Consider the following 19199-nt stretch of genomic DNA (forward strand, 5'->3'; position numbering starts at 1 on the left):
AATTTTGGTCAATGACATGAGACAAAGTATATTATGTGAACTGCTGTATGAAAAGTGAATTTATTCTGTAAATCTTCACCCAAATCAAAATAAAATTAAAAAAAAAATTGGCTGTTAAAATACACACAGAGATATTTATAAAATGAGGCACATGTATACAAAGAAACATATATACATATACTGGGTATACATGTTGCCTGAAAATAGGTATTTACCACTTAAACAGTAAAAATTATTATTTAGACACTATAGGCAACTACTTAATAATGCTAAATATGTTGGTTTAACAAATTCCCATATAACAAATAAGAAAAGCATATACAAGTTCTTAATAGAATAATCCCTACTTCTTTTAATTCTTGTTAATGTCAACATATTTGTTATGTCCATCTGAAAACTATAAATGCTAATCAATGACTGTAAATGAATTAATTATATTTTAATAAATTATAGCTCTGAGTGTTTAGAATAAGTATACAATGAATACATGCTATTGTTTCCTAGGTTTTTTTTTATAACCTAATATCTTTTTCTCTCTCAGAACTTACCTCTCTAAGAATTAACAGAAAATAGTCAATAATATATTTTAGAATTAAAGTATCATAAAAATACATTAAACCAAAAAAAACAAACTCACTGCCATTGAGTTGGACCTGACTCACAGTGACCCCTCCTTGGTTTTCCGAGGCGGTATCACTACAGAAGTAGCTTGCCCAGTCTTCCTTCTGAGGAGTGGCTGGTGGGTTTGAACTGCCAGCCTTCTGGTTAGTAGTCAAATGCCTTAGGTACTACACCACCAGAGCTCCACAAAACACATTACATCATGTTATATGAAAGAAAAATTTAGAAATTTAAGTATCAGGAGCTAATGATATCTTCTTCACTTTAAAACTGACATTTATAGAAGGTGCTTTCCAATTTGAATATTGCATTTTAGAGAATCATATGGATAACAAAGATACCATTTTTTTTCCACATAAAAATTTATTCATCATGCTAAATATAATCAAAATTCTCCAATATTAAGGTAGAACACATTAAACAAAAATATTTAGATGTTAATACTTGAGGATAGACAAGCAATTGAACATAATGTGATGGGACAAAAACAGAGAACTCAATAGCAAGACCATCATTAGGTTATAATTTTAAATAAAGATTTTCTAGTTAAGGGTAGCTGCCATAGAAGGTTTCTGCATTCACAGAATAATTATTTTACTGAAGGGCTTCTTTTAGGTCATACAATCAGCATTCACTACCAATATGCTGTTATTAGGCAATTCTAACATATGAAAATATGTTAGACACTTAATATGTGAAAAAAAAACTACTTCCATGAGGGCAGAGATTCTTGGTTTAGTTTTAGGTAGGGTTTTAGTACAGCTTCACGGGCCTTCTTCTCACCACCACCCCCAATTTTTATTGTGATTTGGGTGAAAGTTTACAGAGAAAATTCACTTTCCATACAACAGCTCACATACACTTTGTCTCATGACATTGATTACAATTTACCACAATGCACCAGCTCCCCTCCCACTTCCTCCCCATAGTTTCCACTTCCTTATGTCCTTCCCTCCCATGCACTCCTGCCCCCTGAGCTATTTCCCTGAGCATAAGCAGCCCTTCTGTTCTCCCATAATTCATCTCTCCAAGGAGTGTATCTAGCTAATGTAAATGCTCATATGCCTGTCTTTTGTTTGGCTGGAAGCCACAAGAGTGGCAGACTTGAAGGGCAGCTAGGGACCATAGTCTCAGGAGTTCCATCAGGTGCCATCACACCAGCAAACCTGGTCCCATTTTTTTAAAAATGAGTTTTGTTCTCCCATTCTATCCAGGATCTCCTACATGGATCCCCCTTTGAGTGTTTGACAGTAGTAGCCAGGCACCATCTAGTTCTGGTCTCATAATCATATAGGCTGAGGATTACATGGTGTACCAGCTGCTTGGACTAATTGTTTCCAAGTGTCCTTGGTTTTCTTCACTCTTCTTTGCTCTGGGTCAGGAGAGACTCATCGTTGCATCTAGATGGCTGCCTGCAAGCTTTTAAGATCCCAGTCGCTACTCACTAAAGTAGGATGTGGAACAATGTTTTTTGTGTAGTATGTTATGCCAATAGAGCTTGATGTCCCCTCCAACTATGGTCCCAAGCCCACAGGTCCAAGTACTCGCTCCCTCTGGGTAGCTGGCTGTGGCTAAGAAGTGGCTACAACCTTGTCCCTTGTCAGCTCTACTATATACCTGGGAATTATTAAACATACAAACATACTTTTAGAAACACTGTCTGCCAACCCTATACATGGTCTTGGGCACACTGCCCCCTGCATAGACATACCTAATAGTTCAGCCTGTCTACCCATCTAGCCACCCATATATAAATGTTTGCCTTCACTGACAACACAGTACTGTATGTGCAAAATGGTTCATCTTTGTTGCCTCTACCTCCCACACAACTCTCCATGTCCTCCTCTTCCTCAACACCACCATGTTGATCACTCACATTTGGTATATTGCCCCTCTCTTCATCCAAATCAATATTTGTCTCTACCTATCTAACAGTGTTCCCTCCTCTTCCCTCCCATCCCTGGTAACCAACAAAGAAAATTTCCTTCCATATATAAATCTTCCCTTGACTTTTTACAATAATGAACTAATACAGTATCTGTCCTTTGGTGATTGACTTATTTTACTCAGCATAATGTCCTCCAAGCTCATACACATTATGCAGTGTTTTGCCGATTCTACATTACTCTTTAGGTTTGTATGGTTTTCCACTGTGTGTATGTACCATAGATTGGTTATCCATTCTTCAGTTGGGCACCTAGGTTGTTTCCATCTTTTTGCTATTGTAAATAGGGCTATGGTGAACATGGGTGTACATATATCTGTTCTTGTCCTGGCTCTCACTTATTTAGGATCTATACCTAGTAATGGAATGGGTGGGTCAAATGGTAATTCTAAGTTTTTAAGGAATAGCCATACTGCTTTCCATAGTGGTTGTATCATTTAACAGTCCCACCAGCAGCGTATGAGAGTCCCAATCTCTCTGCATCCTCGCCAGCATTTGTTATTTTCTGTCTTGTTGAACTTTGCTATTAGTGCTGGATCAAGATAGTATCTCATTATTGTTTTGATTTGCATCTTTCTAATGGCTAATGATCGTGAGCATTTTTTCATATGTTTGTTGGCCACCTGAATATCCTCTTTGGTGAAGTGTCTATTCATGTCTTCTGCCTATTTTTAATTAGATTATTTGTCTTTTTGTTGTTGAGGTGCTGGTTTCCTATAAATACTAGAGATAAGTCCCTTGTCAGATATGTCATTGCTGAATATTTTTTTCCTAGTCTATAGGTTCTCTTTTGACTCTTTTGGTTTTCTAGGTATAGGATCATATCATCAGCAAATTGGGATAGTTTGACTTCTTCCTTACCAATCTGGATGCCTTTGATTTCCCTTTCTTGCCTTATTGCCTTGGCTAGGACTTCCAATACAATGCTGAGTAGAAGTGGTGATAGAGGGCATCCTTACCTGGTTCCTGTTCTCAAGGGGAATGGTTTCAGTCTCTTCCATTGAGAATAATGTTGGCTGTTGACTTTGCATATATGCCCTTTATTATGTTGAGGAAATGTCCCTTCTATTCCTATTTTGCTGAGAGTTTTTATCAGGAATGGGTGTTGGATTTTATCAAATGCCTTTTCTGCATCGATTGATATGATCATGTGGTTCTTTTCCTTTATTTACAAGGCAGATGATGTTGATTGTTTTTCTAATGTTGAACCATCCTTGTATACCTGATATGAACCCCACTTGGTCATAATGAATTATTTTTTTGATATGCTGTTGGAGTCTATTGGGTAGAATTTTGTTAAAGATTTTTGCATCTATATTCATGAAGGATATTGGTCTGTAGTTTTCCTTTTTAATGATATTTTTGCCTGGTTTTGGTATCAAGGTTATGTTTGCTTCATAAAATCAATATGGGAAGATTCCATCCTTTTCTATGTTTTGGAATAGTTTGAGTAAGACTGGTATCAGTTGTTTCCTGAATGTTTGGTAGAATTCTCCAGTGAAACTGTCTGGACCAGGACTTTTGTTTCCTTCTTCTCATTCTTAAAGACATGGGGGAGCACTTTTGCTTTATGTCCATCTTACTCCTGCAGTGTCTGGGTGTCCAGGAAAGCAAAGGGAGCACTGGAGTGTGTTCTCAGCCCACTCTGCCACTAACCAGCTATGACACTTAAAGGGCACGTGATGTGACCATTCTAGTTTTCAAGTTCCTCATCTGTAAAGTTTGGCAACTGTAATAAATAAAATGCTATAGCCTTTTTCTATTTTGTAATCTTATATTCATAATCCACTCCAGAATTCTTTCTTAAAGCTAGTTCTCTAAGGCCACTTAAAACATGATTTGGTTGACACAAATTTTGTTTACTTCAAACATTTAGAAACATATATAGAATTCAAAATCAGAGACACATTTAGCATTTTACACTTTGGGACAATATTTTAAGACAGGCAGAAACTTTATATTTGTAGAAAATAAAATATGTAACCTTAGAAGAATACAGACACACCTTACTTCCTATACTAATTTTCATAGCTTATTTTAATGGTCAAATTCCCATGTATAAATTTCATTTTATTTTTGTAGTGAAGGAAATTTGTGATATCCTTCATCATGTGCATTTACTCTCTACAGCAATCACACATTTAATTGTCTCTCTCCCTCACTGAATGGTAAGCTCCCCGAGGATATGCTTGAATGAACATATAGAGACTGAAATCTGTACCATCTGATTCTCAATCCCCCTGCAGTTTCCCCACATGCCTTCTACTCCCCTCCTTGATCAAAACTGCAGGTTTTCTTATCAAAAGCTAAACACTATTGGATCCAAAATTGTCCCTAAGGAATTCAGTGTGGTTGCTGTATGTCGATGAGTTGATTCTGACTCATATAATCCTTTATAATGAGAATTATATAATTTTAGAATAGGGTGCCACCAAGGATAAATAAACTTACCTGGGCAAGCTTACGCTTTTCTAGGTTTTCTCCCTTTTCATTGTGTAACGTGTAAATTGGAGTATATTGTACAGAACCAGAACAGGCTCCATAATCTTCCTCATTGTCCTACTCATGAAAAAATATACAAGTAATTAGTTTAAAATATTTTTTAAAATTACTAGTTATTTGATTAATATGCAAAGTATTTGATACTAATGCAAATCAAGTAACATTTCAACTATAAGTTTAAAGAGCCTATTTGGGAAGAATATGTATTTTTTTAACATGAACTAAAACACTAATTCCCAAAATAAGTTCTATTTTGAAAATCTGAATAAAACTTATATGAAAATAATTTGCTATCATTACACTGGAAGAATTAGGTGTTCCTTTTTCTTCAAATGTAGAGATCCAAAACATAACCTATGATAATACCCTCAGAGATGTAATGTGTAATCTAATCAAATACATACAAATAAATATTCATCTCACTGCCATGGAATAGGACCCGACTCATAACGACCCTTCCTTGGGTTTCCGAGGCCATATCGCTACGAAAGGAGATTGCCCAATCTTCCTTCCAAGGAGTGGCTGGTGGATTTGAACTACTACCCTTCTGATTAGCAGTCAAATGCCTTAGGCACTATGCCAACAGAGCTCTTTAAATATTCATATGCATATACATACAATATTCACAGATTTAAATACAAATGTTCATATATCATCTTATAATTAAAAATATGCTTCAATTATTGGAAAAACCCTATAAAACTAAATGATGACATTCTTGGCTCAATTCTACAATAAAGATTATCTTTTTTTTTTTTTTTAAGAGAAAACCATTCTCAGCTTGAAACACGAACTTCAATTGTGATATCAAGGCAATCAACTTTATGAAAACATACATTCTGTTAAAGCATCTTTGAAGATCTCTGTAGCTCTGTGATAAAATATGCAAACAATAAAGAGATTATTCAGTGGATGCATATAGACTGGCAGATAGTTGCCAGAGGGGTTGTTATGAAAAATACATTCTTGAACAAAGGGCTAAGCATATTTCAAAAGTCATTAAAAACATAAATCTCATGTGATTTGTAAAGTATAAGCTTCACACTAATGCAAGAATCAAGACAGAATGAAAGGAAGACTATGACGTACCTTGTGTTTTAGCTTACTTTTCACTTCCTTTATTCCCTGCTTTGCATGATTTTTTGCCTAGAAAATGATAACACAAGTGTCTGGCTCAGCATGGTACTACTACTATTTAAAGGGTAAGTACACGAGATCACATTTAATGAAAATTACTAACTATTCATATTATTTAGAAAAAGAACAGATTATCATCTATTTTCAGGGACACTGTACCACTTACTAATATACCTAAATTAGCTGGTGAAAAAGTGATTAGTCTTTGTTTGTATATTAATACCATATAAGGGTAACATTTAGCCTACTTTGCCCCCTAAGGTACAGAGAACACAAAGAAAGTCGAGTCAATGGAATTACCACAGCCTCAGCTTAATTTGAAATTGTGACAAACTGGGGAGAAGAACAGAAAACACTTAATACCAGCAGGCTACCTGAGCAAAGTTTGGATTTTAAGAAACTCAAGACAACTTTGTAAAGCCTTATCCAAGTGTTCTTATAGACAGATTTTTATTAGCAGACTCATCTTCATGGTATGGTTATTTAATCTCTAGTCATTCTGGTAAAAATTAAAAGTCATTTAACAATTTAAAAGCTATCCTAATGTTCACAGGAAATCTTCATTTGAGAGTCTCAGATTCTGTTGTGAATCCTGTGGGGTGTAGTTTAACTAAAGACAACCATGATCTGTGGGGCTTCCAGAAAAGCCTTTGTTCATTGGAAATTCCAACTCACAGTGGTCAGAGTCAAAAAGAGAAAAAGGAATTCACATTTATTTTGAGTTTCCTAAGAAAATGACCTTGTACACACTGGGTACTTAGCTCACATCATCTCACGTAGTCAGCACAACTACCCTATAAAATGAGTAGTATTACTATAGCATTTTACAAAGAAAAACGAGGAAAGAACTTGGAAAGGATAAATTCATGCAGCCGAGATTCAAACTCAGGTCTATTTGATTCCAAAGTCAAATTCCTTCCCACCTCAGAGTGGAAGGAGGAACTATGATTTTAAAAATACATTGACGGAATTTAAGCCTCAGTATGAGCCTCATTCTACAGACATGGAAAGTGAGGGGCTACAGACTCACAATTTTCTAACTCCAAAGTCCTTGCTCCTCCTACTAAACCATCCTGCTTTTCTCAAGCTGCTTCTAGAAAGAGTAAATAAATGTCTTTCCTTCCCAAGCTCTTGAGGGAAGGATCTTATTTCCTTCCTGTTAATTTCTGTAATATCTACCATAGTATTAGGTATATAGTACCTGCTCGAGAAATGTCTCAAATCAACAAAACAATTATTTTTTACTATAAATGAGACAAACAAAGACACACTACACATACATAGCAGAAGAGAATCTGAGAAGCCAAACAATACTGAATTAATTACCTTTCCATCGTTCTTTTAGTTAATAATGCATTTTCATATTCATTATTTTATTTATAAAGTTTTTATATCTACTTAATGGGTTCTACATCAATCCCTGTATTTCAACCAGGTCAAACTAATTACCAAGAGAAAATGCTAGTGTTCCCATCCCTTACAATTTGTAGCACTTTTGCTCACACTTGAACTGTATTTTTGTTTTACCTAACTATACCCTACTCTTTCAAAACTCTCCTGATTCACACTAATCTTTTCAGATGCCCCTGCGTGTATACAGTTATAGCTGGTGTCAGTCTCTTCCCTGGTTCTATAATTTGTGAATGGATTGATTTAAATATCTGTTGCTCTACTTCCCCTTCGACCTCATCAAGACTCTCTGGAAGATGGAGTATAGGCTTCTCTCTATCCTTTTACCAAGCTGAAACTTGGTAAAACACAAGTACTACCAATACAAATTGAAATGTAACAATGTTTAGTAATCTCTATAAAACAGCACCAAGAAAATGGCCTTGGATAAGAATTTAAAATGCAAAGAGTGCCTAAGGCACTTGACTGCTAACCAGAAGGCTGGCGGTTCAAACCCACCAGCCACTCCTTGGAAGGAAGATGGGGCAATCTACTTCCGTAGTGATACTGCCTCGGAAACCCAAGGAGGGGTCGCTATGAGTCGGGTCCAACTTGATGGCATATAACAACAACAACAAGAAAGTTGGCTTAGAAAACCTTTTAGGCAAATTGAAGATGCAATTCACTTTGCTGTTATAGATTTAAAAGAAAGTATGTGTGCCAGTTCTCGTTTTCTTTATGGCCCCTGTAAACATGGAGTGGGGGGGACTGACCATGGGACAACATCACTATTTACTTCAACAAATACTTATCAGTACATCTATAGTATGTTCAAAGCACAGAGCCAAAGTGATAGGGATACCAACATAAAAGCAAGGACATTATCTCTTCTACTCTCGGTATTTGTCTTACTCACTGCTCTAGCTTCAATATCAAGTATAATGCTTAGTTCATGATAGGAACTCAAGTAATTTGTCTAATGAATGAAACAGAGGTAAAAACAGTGTTCTGGCTTTTTAAAAATTTACTAAATATGGAAAAGCAAGGTAAATTTTCTGTTATTTCCATACAACAGAAACTAGGAATCTTGTTCATAGCAGTTTGTGGTCAAAGGAAGAATTTCAGAACACAGATTTCAGAATCTGAACAGTTCTGGAAAAGGAAGTTTTAGATACAAATATGAAGGCCACAAATTGACCTATGTATCTGCCACAAATCTCTTGGTTCATGTAGGACATGATAAATGATGAGTGTGATTAAGTACATCCCAAAGATCTTAATCTTCCTGGAATTATTTGAAAGGATAATTTTCCAAATAGTAGGATTCTTCATTTGGAACCCTTTCACCACTTTGCAGAGAAGGGTCTGAAATTACATACTCTACTGATTAGAAGGATGAAGTTTTAAATAATGAATGAGGTTTGAACATGTTTGCTTTATCTTTGTGCTTTTGTGGAATAATATGAGTGAGCGTGAGGATAAAAAACATGTATTTGGCAAAAACAATACACTTTAACTTCTTAAGCTTGGAGAAAAATGTCAAGTGTACTCTAGGAAAAAGTGAGGGGTACTAGACTGAAATCTTTTTGAGAATCTTAATTGAATCTGAGAAACAAGCTTCAACAACTGATTTTTTTCACATAGCAGCTGTATGCTACTTCGTTGTGGAAAATTAAAATCTCTTCAAGAACTGTATTTAAATCAAGCCATCAGCATTATTATGAGATAGTGACTCAGATACATAGGTGGCCAAGTAAAGCTAAGGAACAACCTAACAAAAGGAGGAGGCTGATGCTTACAAGGCAAAGTGATAACTTTCTTTTTTTAATTTTGCTTTATGATAAGCCTTCAAATAGTTCAAATAGTATTGTATTTTTAAATTAACTCTCTAGGTTAGCTTCCCCATTATAAAATGTAATCTTTGAAATTGTTTTTTTAAGATAGACATGGTGACTACATATATATGAAAACTGTACATCAAGGAAAGAATGTAAGGCCTAAACTTATGAAAAATATATTCTATTATTTATTCAATCATGTCAACTCATTTACTGAGAAAAATTTGAAGATAAATTCTTATAAAATCGAAACTACTATCCTAAATATTTTTAGAAATATTGATTATGTATAACCTGTTTTAGTTTTCTATAGCTGCTATAACAGAAATACCACAAGTGGATGGCTTTAACAAAGAAATGTATTCTCTTACAGTTCACTGGAAGTCTAAGTTCAGAGTGCCAGCTCTAGGAAAAGACTTTCCCTCTCTGGATTCTGGGTGGAGGCCCTTTGACCTTGGGCTTCAGCTTTGTCTTCCAGCCCCACTGGAGCAGCCTGGAGGATTCTCCTACTCTTGCAGCAGCAGGGGCTGACAGACTCAAGATTGGCAGATGGTATAGCAGGTTGCTGGCTGCTGAGGTTGATAAACCCAAGACTGGCACGTAAAATGGCACATTGTTGACTCACAAGCTGCAAAGCAAATAATCCCAAGATCGGCAGGCAACATGACAGCCCACTGGTTCAAGTCCAGGAAGTAGAGATGATGATGGGCCAAATTCAAGGTCCTTAATATATATCCTGGAAGCAGGCCACACCCCAAAGACAACTTCTCTTCAACTGATAAACTGCTAACAAGAGATTCTACTATGAAGGTGATTATACCACATCCAGTCTCATCATGGGTTATGAATACATCATAGCTGCCAAGCCACTCAAAATCAGGCCAGCATGTTGACATACAACCTTCACTACCACATGACCCATTGAATTAAAAAAAAAAAAAAAAACTTTATTAAATACCAACCTATTATATGATAGAATAGGTATGGAAATATAAGGTACAGCTCCCCTCACAGGAAGCTACTTGTCTAGTTTTAGTGATAGATACATACAAAGACAAAGTAAGTGCTAAAACCAAGGTATGTCTATAAGTCCTACAGGAACACAGAAGGTGGTATATTAATTCTTTTCTACTAGGCTTGGGAAAATGTTTTCAGGGAAAAAAATCCTGAAGTAAGTCTTATAGAAGGAACTGGTATTTTATAGGTTAATAAGGGCCAAGAAATGGCCACCACAAATAATAAGAATGGCTCATGAAAAGAGAGGACAAAGAGAACATCTTGAAGTTAGGAATTGAGAAACAGCTCCGTATCTTTAAAGATATGTAAGGCCCCAGGGAATAGGGGGTGATGAAACTGGACTGGAGGGGCCAGGTCTTGAAGGATCTCGGTTGCCAGTTTAGAGATTTTTTTTTAATTGTATTTATTGCTGTTATTATTATTTTACTATATTTCATGGAAAATCACTTAAGAATTTTAATTATGGAGAGCAAAGTCACCTTTGGCTTGATGGAAGAGATCATGCCATATATTTCTATTTGAATCTCAAGTATACAATGAGAATTTAAAATATGTTGTTGAATGAGATAATTAAATCTTAAAAATGCATCTTATCATGGCCTGCTTTAATATGCATGCACAGTTTTTGCTGATAGCTTCCAAAAAAATATATACTTTAGATTATATAAAGAAGTATCTTCTCTATATAATATCATGTTAACAATTGAATTTCCTTTGGTTGATATTAACTCTAAACTGAAGAATAAGCTATATGAAAGAAAATTAGAAAATATTCTGAATTCTTATGTTAACCAGATAGAAAAACATATAATATTATCAACAGAATTTTTAAATATCAAAAGAAAACAACTTACAAATTTATATGCTGTCCTTACAGCAGGAGTTGCTTTGGTCATTGCTGTGTTGAGCAGTGCACTTCCTTTCTGCAAAGGAAAAAAAAAAAAACATATTTCCAAATTTTTTTTGACCAAAACAAAACATCACTAAGAGTATAGAAAAAGAGCTTTACTCACAAGTTACACAAGGTTCTACAAAATGATTTAATATATACTGTCTTCATATAGAGTCATGCATTGCTTAATGTCCACAATATGTTCTGTGAAATAGGATGTTACGTGATTTGGACATTATATGAATACCTAGTTTATCTAGGATTTCAGCAAATTATTCTGCTGCCTTTTATCAGCACTTACAGTCTCACCACTCACTCTCACATTCTGTAGCAAAGGATATTGTCTGAAGTACTTGAAGCACCCAGAGCTAGCACTAAACTTAGTATCATAGTCTGGTCCTGCCTTTGCCTTTAAGTATCTCAAAACAAGCTTTGTGCCTTGGAAGTGATGTCAATGTGCTGAGAGGGACTGGATTTTGTGTTTGGTCCTCGGTGTACAACATGAGCAATTTCTCCATATCTGATAGAGGTCCCTCTTGTATTTTCATTAGCCTTTATAGCTTTCAGTGAAGATGATCTTTCAACAGCTTGGAGAATTTTTTCTTTGTTTTTGAGGTTAAATTTGCTAAATCCCATTCTCTGATTGGGATTTCTGAACTCTACTATTACCTTATGAGACCACGGATGTGTATGCAGTCAGACTTTGCCTAAACAGATATTATGTGGTGTATGACTGCATATATATTTACAGGTACGTGTCACTTAACATTCACAATATTGTCCGTGAAATAGGATATTATGTGATTTGGATGCATAAACATCATATTTAAATCTAATGGGAGCCCACTTCCTGTTATCCTCAATGCCTCTGCTGCTGCTGCTCAAGCTGCTGGTAGAGGCTGGAGGAACGGGTAGCAGCAGCATTACTAGTAGCAGGGTATCGACAGGGTAGCAGTGAGTGCAGAGCAAGAAGAAGTGAGTGGGGAGGGTATGGTACATCTGCTGTTCTGCCTGCCCACCAGAGCACCAGGACCAGCCCAGGCCCCACAACTCCCACTTCTGCTGCCCTCCTGCTCACTGTACAAAGCCCAAGAGTCCACATTCAGAGCCATGTCCTCTGCCTCACCTGCTCATATCCCACTCATGGTCCAGTGCTACAAGAGACTGGATTTCGGATCTTTAAAACCAAGAAGGGAAAATAATAAACAAAAAGAGAACTTCTTTCCCTTTTAAAGAAAAACATATAAAACTGTTTATTGTTGTTGTTGTTAGATGCAATCAGATCAGCTGCAACTCACAGTGACTCTATGTACAACAGAACGAAACACTGCCTGGTCATGCACCATCCTCATAATCCTAGCTGTACATGAGCCCATCATTGCAGCCACTGTCTCATTCCATCTCATTGATACATATCAAGTCAGACATTGCCCAAATAAACATTAAGCAACGCAGATCTGTGTGTGTGTCGGTGTGTGTACAGAGTAATCTCAAACAAAAGGTAACTTTCTACTCATTTTTTTTAGTTTGTAGAATATGTCATTTAAAAAGTCATTTAATCTTTGTATTTTAGGCAGGCCTGAACAAAATAGCCAGTAATAGGTATATATTTAAAAGTATACTACTACTAATAATAAAGAAATACAATCTTTAAAATCTGTTTTAATGTAAGGCAATAAAGTCTCAATCTGTGGAAGATAGTTTTTACACTTAAATCATATTAACAAAATCATTTTATCAGAAATAATAAAATATTCATTAGATCCTATTATATTGCCTAATTTTTTGTTCTGCAATAAAATATAATACAGTCATCACTCCTTGGTATCTGCGAGGAATTGGTCCCAGGATCCCTGCCTCCTGCATATACCCAAATCTGCAGGTGCTCAAATCCCTTACATAAAATGGCTTAGTGTGTGCATACAGCCTACACAAATCCCACATAATTTAAATAATCACTATATTACTTATAAGGTGTTCTGGTGGCATAGTGCCTAAGGCATTTGGCTACTAATCAGAAGGTCAGTGGTTAGCCTTTAAGGGTTTGCTTTGATCACCTAACTGCCTTTTTATTTTTTTTCAGTATTTTCAATCCACAGTTGGTTGGATCTGCAGATGCAAAACCCACAGATACAGAAGGCTGACTATATAAGATGACAGTGAAATTTTGCTTCTCAAAACAAGACATTTGTATCCGAAAAAAAAAAAAAATGCTTTCCATTTTAAAATTATACTTATGAATAGCAACAAACTGTCAGCATACAATAAAAATGTTTAAATGTGAGAAAAGATGCAAATATCTCAAACTGCAGAAAAAAAAACTTAAGTATAAACAGCATGCTTTTAATGAAAATTTCTACATGTGTATTAGAGTGAAAGAACAAACTTTGAATGCTTATTATTACCTTGACTGTATGCACCCATTGTTGATATGACCTCGGGCTCCCTGCAACATATAAAAATGAGATGCCAGGAATATTTGTTAAAAACAAATCCAAAAACCAAAATTAAGAACTAATATTTCAGCACTTTAGTAGATACATTTTATTTATCTGCAGTGTTGCAAAAGAAGCAATGACACTGTTGACTAATAAGTTGCTCTAATTCTTAGGAGCACAGTAATTAGCACTTTTAAGAAGAGACATTTTTCCTTTACTTATTTGTAAAGCTATTATATTTAAGTATTCTATCTCCTTTCAAGAGCTTTGGTCGTGCAGTGGTTCAAGCATTCACCTAATCAAAAGGCCAACAATGCGAACCTACCAGCCACTATACTAGAAGTGCTGGTGGTACAGTGCCTGAGGCATTTGAGAAGGTTAGTGGTTCAAGCCCACCAGCCACTCCGTAGAACAAGATAGGGCAATCTACTTCCATAAAGATTCACCGCCTCAGAAATCTAATGGGGGGGGGGGTCACTAAGTCAGAACTGACTAGGTGGCAGTGAGTTTGGTTTTGGTTAGCTGCTTTACAGGATAAAGAGGTAGCGATCTGCTTCTGTAAAGATTTAAACTTGGAAACTGTATTGAGCAGTTCTACTCTGTTCTAATAGGGTCACTATGACTCAGAATGGACTCAATAGCAGTGGATTTTTCACTTGTTTGTTTTGTTTTTAACTCCTTTCACTTAAAATTAGCTTCAAAGGAAGAAATATATAACCTCTCTCTTGAAATAAAAAACTTCTATGCCTTTTGATTTTTTTCAATGTGTTATATCTTACATTGTTTTGTAAAAGTTTGCCTCATATACAAATTAGGTTCATTTTAATACAATATTTTATTTAAAATAGAAAATATTGAAGAGAACATTGTTGGTAATAAGGATCATGCGTCAAACTTGTTGACCCACATGCTTTCTTAATAAATGGGTGAAATTTACATCACTTGTTTATCTCAATGTAAAAGTATAACAAACCAAAGTGTCATGTATCTTCTTTTTTTTCAAAAAAAGTCATATAAATAAAAAGATGAAATTTGTGTTAATATAGAAATATATATCTGTGTTGATGAGTTATTAGTGTTTGATTCAAGTACACAGGGAAATTTTAAAATCAGAATATTTAGAAATCCAAAAATAAAACTGGGGGACAGAAAAAAGTTATTCTCCTTTAATTGCCAAATTAAAATATAAATTATCAGGTAACTTAATTTAATGCCATTAAATTTCAGCTGTGTTGTTGTTGTTGTTGTTATTTGCCATCGAGTCGGCCCCGACTCATAGTGACCCCTCCTTGGGTTTCCGAGGCAGTATCACTATGGAAGTAGGAATGCCCAACCTTCCTTCCGAGGAGTGGCTGGTGGGTTTGAACTGCCAGCCTTCTGGTTAGCAGTCAAGTGCCTTAGGCACTATGCTACCAGAGCTGAAACTACTTTTCAGCTATAAATCTGTAAGTTTGGAAGATATTATCCAAGGAAATATGAAAGAACACAGTTCTCAGGCTACTGAGTATCCTAGTTAGTAGACAACTCAAATGTTGACAAAATTAGTTCTCATAAAATTGGTAATGACATATTCAGTTCCATACATGATAAATAATTTGGTTAGTAAGAAAGTATTAGAAGGCCAAAGAAAAGAAAAAAACAACCTCATCAAATGTAATGTTTTATACAACTGATTTCAGTTAGATTTCACCTACCTTCTTGCTTAAATGCTCAAAATCTCCCCAAAACACAAGTGCAAAAGTCACAATAAGAAACAAAGCCCCAGTGACTACTCAGACACTATCCATGAAGTACAAACAATCTCTAAGACAGATTGTGTTCTTCAAACAAATTGTGGTTGCTGCTTTTTAAAAATTCATCACTTTGTTATCCTTACAAAATACAGGCAGAATGTTTGAAATCCCAAAATTTCTTTCCAGTTGTTATCTTTGCATCCCTCTACTCAACATCAGGAAAAAAGTGTCCAGCTCTGAAGTCACTACAGGTAGTCCCCAATTTACAATGGTATTCTGTTCCAACACTATATCTTAAGTCAGTTCTAAGTTGAATGTCTCCTTTTATTTACTTTTTATTATTATTGTCTTTCAGTATCAATAGTCATAATCTTATTTGTACTTGTCTTTGGGGATTAGAAACATTGCATCTGAGAATAATAACAACAGCAATTATGTGCTGCAACATTGAATATAGTACATATTACTAATGGTAAGATGTAACAACAGCAAAAAGAAAAAAAAATAGTCAGCATGGTTCATCATAACTTGAATGTATCATAAGTCAGGGACAACCTGTGCTGTGTTCAAAATCTTTCTGTAATTGAAATATATAAATAAATAAATAGATCATGAAACAATCCTTCTGGAAAGTATCTCCATTACTTAGTACCTATTCTATGCAAAACTGAACAGAACACTGACCGGTCCTGCACCAGCCTCACAATCCTTGCTACATCTGAGCCCATCACTGCAGCCACTGTGTCTACCCATCTCGTTCAGGGCCTTCCCCTTTTCCACTGACCCTCCACTTTACCAAGCATTATATCCTTCTCCAGGGAGTAGTCCCTTCTGACAAAAGTAGTGTGACTAAGTCTGGCCAGTCTCACTTTCAAGGAGCATTCTGGCTGTACTTTTCCAGGATGGATTTGTTAGTTCTTCTGGCAGTCTGTGGTACCTTCAGCATTCTTCACCAACACCACAACTCAAAAGCATTAACTCTTCTTTAGTCTTCCTTTTTCACTGTCCAGCTTTCACATGCATATGAGGTGACTGAAAATACCGAGGCTTGGGTCAGGCTCACCTTAGTCATCAGACATCTTCACTCTTTAAAGTGGTCTTTTGCAGCAGATTTGCCCAGTGCAAAATGACGTCTGATTTCCTGATCACTGTTTCCATAGATGTTGATTGTAGAACCAAGTAATATGAAATCTTTGAAAACTTCAATCTTTTCTCCATTTACCATGATGTTGCTTACTGGTTCAGTTGTGAAGATTTTCATTTTCTTTATGGTAAGGTGCAATCCTTACTGCAGACTGTAGTCTTTAATCCCCATCAGTAAGTGCTTCGAGTCACCTTCACTTTCAGCAAGCAAAGTTGTGTCCTCTGCATACTGCAAGTTGTTAATGAGTTTCCTCAATCCTGATGCCACGTTCTGCTTCATATAGTCCAGCTTCTTGGATTATTTGCTCAGCATACAAAATGAATAAGAATGGTGAAAGGATACAACCCTGATGCACTCCCTTCCTGATTTTAAATCAAGCAATACCTGCTTGTTTTGTTTGAAGAATTCTACAAAGTGTTTTATTTTATTTCCCCCAAGAACTTAAGAAAGCAGAAGGGGAACATCACCGTGTACACACTAACAATTTGGAATTTTGGCACACCTGTTAATACAAGAAACCGAAAACCGAAAACCAAACCACTCCCATCAAGTCGATTCCAACTCATGGTGACCACCATAGGGTTTCCAAGGCTGTAAATCTTTATGGGAGTAGATTGTTCCATCTTCCTTCCGTGGAGCAGCTGGTGGGTTTGAACCACTGATATTCTGGTTAGCAGCCCACTGCCTTACCCACTGCATCAGCAGAACTCCTTATCAATGCAGAAAACAAAAATTTTAAAACCTCTGAACCCCAAAGAAAATAGCTACCATAAAACTTTAGAGTAGTTCTAAGAAAGTATGAGTCTACTGTTTAGAATTATGATGAATAAAAATAACCCACAGGTCACAAAATGTTTTTACCTACATTATAGTATCTGAACTGTAATCTTCTACTCTAAAATAGTAGATGTAGATAACATCACAGGCAGCAAGAACAGTTCTTTGAAAAGGAACTGGGCTTTGGAGTCAAAAGGACATGAGAGTTCAGGTTTAGTTTATCACTAGTGAAGTGTGTAGGAGCTCTGGTAGTACAGTGCGCAAGACATTTGACTGCTAACCAGAAGAAGTCTGGCAGTTCAAATCCACCAGCCACTCCTCGGAAGGAAGGTTGGGTAATCTACTTCCCTAGTGATCAAGGAGGGGTCGGATCTGGATCCCACTGGACAGCACATAACAACAAACAATAACAGTGAAGTGTGTGACTCCCAGTGAAGTGTGTGACTCCCCAGGGCCAGTTCCTTAATCTGGCTGAGCTTCAGCTTCTTCATTTATCAAATAAACATAATAATAGCCATTAATCTTCAGAATTACTGTGAGAATGAAAGCCAGTGATTAGATAAGGTTTAGCATTATAGCTGGTACATCACACACAAGCTGTAAATGTTAACCAGTCGCTGTTGAGTTGATTTTGGCCCATGGTGACTTGATGTGTGTCAGAGTAGAACTGTGCTCCACAGGGTTGCCAAGGGCTGATTTTTCAGAATTAGGCCAACCAGGCCTTTCTTCTGAGGCATCTTTGATTACTCATCCTCTCAACTTTCCAGTTAGCAACTGAGCGTGGACACTCTACAAATGTTAGTTATTACTAGAACTACTTTTCCAAATGAGGAAACTGATGTTCTGAGATGATCCATTGTTTGATCAAGTTCACAAATCTAGCTATTGGGAAAAAATGGTTAAGAATCCAGGTCTTTTATTTTCTAACTTCTTAGTCCTTCAACTATGAAACATTAAGAATGAAAATAAAATATAAATTTAAACTACAGAGATTTTCTTTGTTATTATTTCCCAAGGAATGACATAAAGGTAAAGGGGCTACTCAAAACTGATACCCTGAGAAGAGACAGTTACTGAAGAGAAGCACCAATAATAATCTAGAATTATTACCACAAAGGAAGTCCCTAAAAATAAATACACTGCCTAAGATAACAAGAAAACAGGTGCTACAATTTAGGTATATTCCTGCTAAAACACATTTTAAAAGGTTAATTGTCTCTTCAAATTTTGTTCCTTTTAAGATTCAAGTTTCATATTTCCATAGTATGTATAAGGCAAGCAAATTACTCTTGGGTGATGTTTAAAAAAATAAGACTGTTTCTCTTCTTAAAAATGAATTTGAATGTCAAACAATCCCTCAGAATCTTTCTTTTAAAATAAATAGATTATGGAAAAAATAAGCATTATTAAGGAAACTTTTAACATTGTTCTTATTAATTAAACAAATGTTTTTCTCACACTCAAGGTCAAATACCTTTGTTTCTCATATGTGCAAAGACTTTCTCTTCAAATGCATTAGTTTAAATTTTGGTAATTTATAATTACGTATTTGAAAATGTAAATGATCTAAATTGTTTAGTGATACCAGAAAAATGCCACTAAAAACTGATGATTATCTACTAATTCTTCACTTTCTTTAGTATTTAAGTCATTTAAAAAAAAAGAAAGAAATGAAAGACTGATTAAATTAAAGGGAACTAATCAGCTCTGGTAGCATAGTGGCTAAGTCACTTGCCTGCTAACCAGACGGCTGGCGGTTCAAACCC

At 35.8% G+C, this 19199-nt stretch overlaps 1 protein-coding gene across 1 annotated transcript in view; it reads right to left on the reverse strand.

The window, feature by feature from the left end:
• DENND1B (DENN domain containing 1B) overlaps positions 1 to 19199 on the reverse strand; it is a 464228-nt gene that overhangs the window by 25382 nt on the left and 419647 nt on the right. Inside the window, exons 17-20 of the mRNA XM_007941084.2 lie at positions 13747 to 13787; positions 11304 to 11372; positions 6158 to 6214; positions 5018 to 5125 (exon numbers count right to left, since the gene is read on the reverse strand). Of these exons, the coding sequence (XP_007939275.1) occupies positions 5018 to 5125; positions 6158 to 6214; positions 11304 to 11372; positions 13747 to 13787 (275 nt within the window). The remainder of the gene's footprint in view (positions 1 to 5017; positions 5126 to 6157; positions 6215 to 11303; positions 11373 to 13746; positions 13788 to 19199) is intronic.

Source organism: Orycteropus afer, unplaced genomic scaffold (genome assembly GCF_000298275.1).
Source record: "Orycteropus afer afer isolate SDZICR_OR568_19922 unplaced genomic scaffold, OryAfe1.0 scaffold00075, whole genome shotgun sequence".
Classification (NCBI taxonomy): Eukaryota; Metazoa; Chordata; class Mammalia; order Tubulidentata; family Orycteropodidae; genus Orycteropus; species Orycteropus afer.